At 44.8% G+C, this 7227-nt stretch overlaps 1 protein-coding gene across 1 annotated transcript in view; it reads right to left on the bottom strand.

Moving 5' to 3' along the window:
- Positions 1 to 4518: 4518 nt before the first annotated feature.
- The window catches only part of LOC135383399 (U-scoloptoxin(01)-Er1a-like), a 48692-nt gene continuing 45983 nt past the window's right edge, over positions 4519 to 7227 (bottom strand). Inside the window, exons 3-4 of the mRNA XM_064612871.1 lie at positions 6703 to 6737; positions 4519 to 5631 (exon numbers count right to left, since the gene is read on the bottom strand). Coding sequence (XP_064468941.1) covers positions 5356 to 5631; positions 6703 to 6737 — 311 coding nt within the window. The 3' untranslated portion in view covers positions 4519 to 5355. The remainder of the gene's footprint in view (positions 5632 to 6702; positions 6738 to 7227) is intronic.

Here is a 7227-nt window from a genome sequence, read left to right as displayed (position 1 = left end):
TTAATGTATTTAGTTTATACTTGAATACAGTCAAGCTTTAGCCATTTAAGTCACTACATGATGCATGTGTCAGATGCATGAACAAGTCAATATATAGTTATTGTGCTTTATGTGCTTAGGTTTCAACAAAGCCAAACTACTCAATCTGTAAGCAGATGTATTTCACGTATTATTTAGAACGATAGTACATGACAACCAATGAGCTTACCAGACACTGATGTAAGAAATGGAGGCAACAACACGTGCTTTTAGTTCAATAAGCGCAAATACTGGCATGGTGGTGGTGGTGGTGGTGACGAAAACCGGCTTGCCGTTGTTGGCCTAACGTTTGTGGGCTGCGTCACGACTGCAGCCAGGATGTGATGAGATGGTGTGATAACATATGGAGGCATGATGACGGCCGAAATTTAAGATATAGGGCAGTCACTGCAGAGTTTCCGAGAAGTCCCAGCAGTATTCATAGAATTTTGGAGTGTTTTTCCATGAAAGAGCCTCTGGGATGTAGGACATCATCACCATACAGTTCCTGCCAGTGCCGGATTTAGGGGGGGGGGGGGGGCAGACGGGGCACTGGCCCCCGGGCCCCCACCTCAAAGGGGCCCCCACCAGAAAAGGTCTTGTCCAAGGGAAATCTGCTTTGCATGCCTGAAACGCATCCCTGAAAGGGAAACTTGGTAAAACTCTGTCCTCCGTCCACACATATATACCCCGAATAACACATTGGATAGACATAGAATACACGCCCGTACAGGACAGTGCCCCGGGGCCCCCACCACTGTAAATCCGGCACTGGTTCCTGCAATGGCCAAGATATTTCTCCCGCACCGCAGCATACGCACAGCAATGCAGTAGGATGTGCCCGATAGTTTCAATTTGCAAATACTGATATTCCGTACAGCCACAAGTTGAGCGATTGAGCTTTTAGTACAGCAATGAAGCTAGGTAATAAGGCACAAGAGGTCTGTGTCTTCATAAAGTAATTTAATTAGTAAGGCAGCAAATAAGTCACTAGTAATCTGTACAGCTCGCCTACCTGATGGCTTCAAAACAAGGGTCTTGAAGAGAAGGTCCCCGAATTCCGGCTACAAATGGATGCGTCTGCTATTTAAATATTATTGATCGATGATGTAAAGTCATAACAGACAAAAATGTAAAATTTACAAGTAAATTTGAAGTGTAGCTGCACACCACACCGAAAACGACCTCCGCTGCTGCATTATAATTCTCGTTTGAGAGGTACTTGATAAAAGCTATTCCTGTTTTGCCAGTGTGAAAAACAGAAACAACTCAAAATTGCTCGGTTTGTGCAACTTCTCTACTCAAATACCCTACGTCCAATTTTTAGTGATTGTACTACTTGTGACACGGTTGTCTGAAATCAGCACACCGTGGTTTGTCCCATCTCAAATCTCGAGGTGTTGCAAGATCATTTATTTCGAGTAAGAAACACGTGTAGCATATGATCCACTTTTAAATACAATATTGGATCAAAATTTTCGGGGGCAATCAACGAAATATGGGCTGCAGAGCTACTGACAGGCGATTTCAGACAACCTTGTCGCGAGCAGCTCATGTAGTGTATACTTGTTGCAATAAGGAAGAACCAAGCGAGGGTACTTGTAACTTTTTGTCAGGGATCAATCAACGAAGCAGTAAAAAGCCAACTACGAAACTACGACGTATAACCTACCCACTCCTAATACTTTTTTTTTGTTCCGTGTTGGCACCGCGAAGCAACGGTGGCTATTAGCGACGCAACTTCTAATAGAAAGAGCAACTGTGAAGTGAAAACGTTTTACAAACAGGTTAAGGTGAGACGAGGCAAAAAATTATGACAAGTATACACTCTAAGAAAAAAGGAGTAAAACGGGGAGTAATTGCAGCTCCTACTCCCCTAGTCTGCCCCCCCCCCCAATTGCTCCCCATTTTAGTCCCCTAACCCGACATTTAGTCCCAACATTTACTCCCCTGGACGGCAAATTGTCACTAAACTTCGCGAATGGTCTCCTGAATGCAACAGTCCACGTAAATATGTGCCCTTGGTCAATTTGAACGACATAAGGCTGTATAACGTAGCAATGTTCCAGCCACACAGAGTAAGAAACAGTTAGCGCATCTTTCTTAGCAAATTGTGCCCTACTATGGCGCAAGATTTTATATCACTCGATATATCACGGTTGACGGTTTGCTTCAAAGTATTCTCATGCATGCACACCAATTATGTACCTTGGAATCTTACAACAGCGCGTGAAATGCGGTCTCCACTCTGTGACATTCATTATCTCCCGTGCATTTACTCCTGAAAGGAACAATTTTTTGTGGCATTTAGTCCCCAAAAGGAGTAAAAGTACTCCTTTATTTTTTTCTTGGAGTGTAGGTTGAAGTGAAGTGAGGTGAGGACACGTGTTCTGGAAAATGTTGAGGTGAGGTGAGGAAAATAATTTAAAAGGGAGGTTGAGGTGAGGTGAGGAAAAACATCTAGGACAATATTTGAGGTGAGGGCAAAGGCCGTGAGGGCATTTGCCCACCTCTGATCACATCTGCACAGCCGGCAGTTCGACTTTCACGTCCACAGGCACATTGTGCCAGATGTATGCGACATAGTGCGGGTGATAGAACGTTTCGTCTCAGCTAGGTTATTCCGACTCATTCCGTTCTCGGTACGGAACGATGAGCAGATCAGCGATGAACGATGAGCAGCGTCATGTTTTTCCAATTTAATACCATAATTAACAGTAAATAGGACAAGTAATGCTTTTAATGTTTTTCATGTTTTCTAGCAATTGTATCGAACTTGTACTCCACAGGTTTATTTGGTCATATTAAATATGCTGAAGAGTAATGTTTTCGACGACGACGATGATGATGATGATGGTGGTGGTGGTGGTGGTAGGAAAAAAAGAAAAAGAAATGTTTTTGTTTGTTACCCAGAAGCAGCGTCTTCAGGTCATGTTTAATTATTGCGCGTACTATTTGTCTAAAACATGGTTCACACTAGTGCGTTCTGCTGCGTGCGGGCGCTGGTTACCTTGGCAACAGATACGTGCGCGACCTCCCGCAGCAGAGTTCGCCCGAGCTCAACTTTTTCCGACGCACGCAGCAGCCCGCAAGCGGAGAACGAATCGTGAGGCAGCCCTCCGAGCGTGCGCAGTAGGTATCTCTTTGCGAGACTGTTTTCAACATGGCGGCCACCGGAGTGGAAATCCCGTTCGGCGCTCATTGGATTACGGTTAGGTGAAGCACGCATTCGAACGCAGGTATGGGAAGAGCGGAATGGGTTGCTTACAACGCACGCATACACACGCAGGCGCCCGCACGCAGCAGAACGCAGTAGTGTGAACCATGCTTTAGAGCGCACATGGTCGGGTGTCCGTGGTACTTGTGCGTTAACCCATCATGGATAGATAGATGTAAAACGAAAAAAAAAAACGGAGACATATAGGTCGCGCCACTGCGACCAGCTACTTCATGACGCTTGATACGTGTGAGCACTGAGTGTTGAACAGTGAGCTCAAAGATAACTTCAGCCCGCATGTCCTCGAAATTTTGCGCCAGGGCACACAGCATGGGTTGTCTGCTGTCAACTCCCCTCAACGGTGAAGAGTCGGTAGTTTATCGACTGTGTTCTCTCTTCAATGTTTGCCGACTGGAGTCGAAGCGTCGTCAGGTGACCAGCACGTGTTCCGTGTCTTCTAGGATTCCACGAAGATTTCCATACGAGGTTGTTGAACGGGTCTATAGTCAATTGATATTAATTTCCTAATGAATTCATGAATACTAAATTATAAAAACTAAGAACTTACACTGTTAATCCATGACTTGAAAACCCGAGACAAGGTAGGGACGAAAACAGACACACACAAACACGGTCTCAAAACTTTCCTTTCGTTACACTGTTAAGCTTGCACAACGTGTTTTGAGTGTCGAATCGTATTATCAGTACGCATTTCATATTCGTTTTGTCTAGTATTTATTTATAGCAATATCTGAAGGGCCCCAAGAGGCGCTGCCTGTATATAGTATATGCAGTGTCAAAGTGTAGCGCTATGTATACGAGTATGTATACGCATTGTCGAATATTCTGCAAATGATAGGAACTGCATCATTCCTGTGCAATCACCCTTTGTGGCTAATGGCCATTTTACATGGAGCAGAAGGGAAGAGAAGAAGGATTCTGTCAGATGATAGCGTTATTGGGGAGGGGGGGGGGAGGGGGATAAACTTCAATAACTACAACAACAGCAACAAAAAAAAATCCGATCCCTATTTTCTTTTCGGTATCTTCGTTTCGGTAGCCCGCCTCTATTCGGTAGCCGCCGTAGTTTCGGTGCCCAGTAACGTTTTCTTCCTCCATTCTCTCCACAACTGTTACGGACAGACCTACACGTCTGTCGACGTTGGTTGACCCTGTAAAGCTCTTGTTTTAACAACACTCTGAAGCACAATATCACATTCAGAAACTTTTTTATTGTACTTATGTACAGGACGTACTTCGTACTTATCGCTATACATCCATTGGTTCTTCCTTTTCTTTTTATTTTCTTATTTTCACATTTGATTTTGAATAAACACTTAATATGGATTGTGATGATCTTTCAACAAACAACAAAGCACCTGGACAAGGAATAAAATCTGATAAGAAACATATAACGATAACGACAGACTCTATGTACATGAGACACGTAACTGATTCCTTGGAGCGATGAAAAAAAGAAAGAAAGAAAAGAGATGCAAATCCTCAATATTTGTATTGAATGCATTCCGGCTTCACCTTCCATGCACCAGATCTCAACATTCGGTCCTCCGAGTTGGTAAAGTATGGGTATCTTTTGTTTCGTTTATTGTCAAACTCTGCCGTAATACGGTGTATTGGTCCTTGTGATGGCACTGAGGGGAGGAATCCTGACATCTGTACATCCAGAATTCTTTGCAGGCTGTGATGAGCGACCTCATGAAGAACACCGATCTGGTCGCATGGAAAGGTGATCTTAGCGTTCCGCAATCCGTCCCTTCCCCTTCTCTTGTACTTCATCGTAGCTCATAAATAACAGAATTCGTTCCTTTTGACGACACAGTCGCCCCCAATCCAGCTGACCAAGGTTCCAAGTAGATTCCTAGGTTTTCTCAATAATTTCTGTAATTGCATAAAACAAACAAAAGAACATCCCTTAAAATTAAACGCATCTTATCTTAAGAAACTAAGAAACTAACTAAACCGCGAGAATGACTCCGGGATGTAGTCTAGGCATCCTCGTAGAACGATGGTAGCGACATCTGGTCCTGTCCAGTTGGAGTTGGAAGGAAGGAACAAGTGTGTCGGGGGGGCTGGCATGCGCCGTCATGGGACCGATGGTCTCAGGCTTTGGTAGGAGGTTCAGTCTCGTAGGTGAGGTCGTTGAGGTAGTAAAAGTTGGGCGAGTCCTGGCAGTTGACGTTGTACTCCCAGTCGCAGACTCGATATCGCTGGTTGAAGGCTGTGTCATTGGCGCAAATGTGAGGGACTCGGCGTCCGTAGGCGTCGCACATGTGGAAGATCTTGCAGTCGAATTCCATGTCTGCGTAGAATCCGATGGGCTTGTCGCTGCAGTCAAAGTGGAATTCCACGTCCGGAAATTCTTCCCATCGCTTTTGCTGCGTATACGAAAAGGCCACAGAATTCATGAATTTTAATACTTCTTGCACTATACAGACAGGGTTAAGTAGCGGGCACGAGATTTTTCTAAGGTAGCTCCCTGGTTGTAGTGCAATGAGAGAAAGGAGAAACAGCAACGAACGACGACTTTATTTTGACGACAATGATGACTGGGGCCCCCAGTGATTACCCCGCACGGAACCCTGGCCGATCGCCCTGTGTGGCTTGTGGCCACTGTGCTTAGTGGTGGAAGAAGAAGAAGATGACTGGGGCGTTTCATCACCACAGGCGGTACTTTACGCTGTTGCTCGCAGTAGCTTGATGAATTTATACTGAATGAGGCTCACAGTGAGGACTGAAGACCTACTTTTTTTCCAGGAAGGTTACTAGTGCTGTTAGTGCAGAGTGGGTAGGCTGCATTTTGTTATAGTGAGAGGACGAGAGTCCAGCTGATTTAACGTACGGTATTGTAGGATATACAGAAATAATAAGATATTACAAGACTGATTTAGAGACGTTACAAATGTGGTCCTTTAAATAGAAAAACATGGAGATGTAAAAGTAATATTACAGTAGAAATGATTTACAACGTATCTTCCGGGGCAGGTAACTCGAGGTGAACCAAGTGAAAGACAAGGAGTCGTTAAAAGGAACGTACCTACAGAAAAAACAAAATAAATAAATAAAACTCCACGAGCTCAGGGACCATGGGCGGGGAAGAGAGAGAGAGAGACTTTTCAGTCCTAACTTCCTAATTCAGCTGGGCCAAACCGCGTGTGCCATACTGTGATCGCTCAGTCTCGCACTTTCTCCATGTTGCAGGGACTATCATCCTTACTCGGAAAGGAATGCTCAGCACACAGCTTCGAATAAGTTGATTTTGTTTCTGATTCCGCTGTATCGGCTGAGCGTCACGACTCCAACGAAATATATGGCCTTCATCTGATGGGTCATGCAAGTGAAGAGGCGATGGATGGCGTGACGGTGGAAAGGGGCCATGCGCTCGTTGTGACGCTTTAATGTGTAGGGCATGCGTACATCCGCAATAAATAATAGATGTGGAAGCTTACCCTGCGTAGTGTCTTGCCACAAACAAGGTATAGAGCTGTAAAAAAAAAGTACATGTGAGACATCGAACAGCATATGTATCTTAATTCGCCAAGAACACTGCGACACGTATTCGTCAAAAGGCACGCAACATAATGTAGCACTTCCTTCCACCGACAAGGGGGCGCGCAGCAAAATTGCAGCGGCACTCGTGACTGCTGAGCTCCACGGTACTGATACCTTTCCCTGCTTGCGCAAAAAGGGATCAAATGACTCTGGGAAAATCATTCTTCGTGCGTCCTCTCCGTGCAAAGCAAATAAACCGCCCCTTGTAATGTCCCACGATTATTTCCTAATCAGAGTGTTTGCAGATCGGGCATCGTGCCTTCCCGACCGTTACATCATCACAGGGGGGTTCGTTTCTACACATAATGACATAATGGAACCGACTTTAACCATTTCTGTGCAGTTTGCACGTCCAGGGTGATGTAAACAGTTTTTGCATGTGCATTTACGTAGCGTATTTCGAATGTATAGTCACACTCTCT

This window comes from Ornithodoros turicata, chromosome 2 (assembly GCF_037126465.1).
Source record: "Ornithodoros turicata isolate Travis chromosome 2, ASM3712646v1, whole genome shotgun sequence".
NCBI lineage: Eukaryota > Metazoa > Arthropoda > Arachnida > Ixodida > Argasidae > Ornithodoros > Ornithodoros turicata.
The sequence above is the reverse complement of the archived record's forward strand: the minus strand, read 5'-3'. Positions and strand labels throughout refer to the sequence as shown.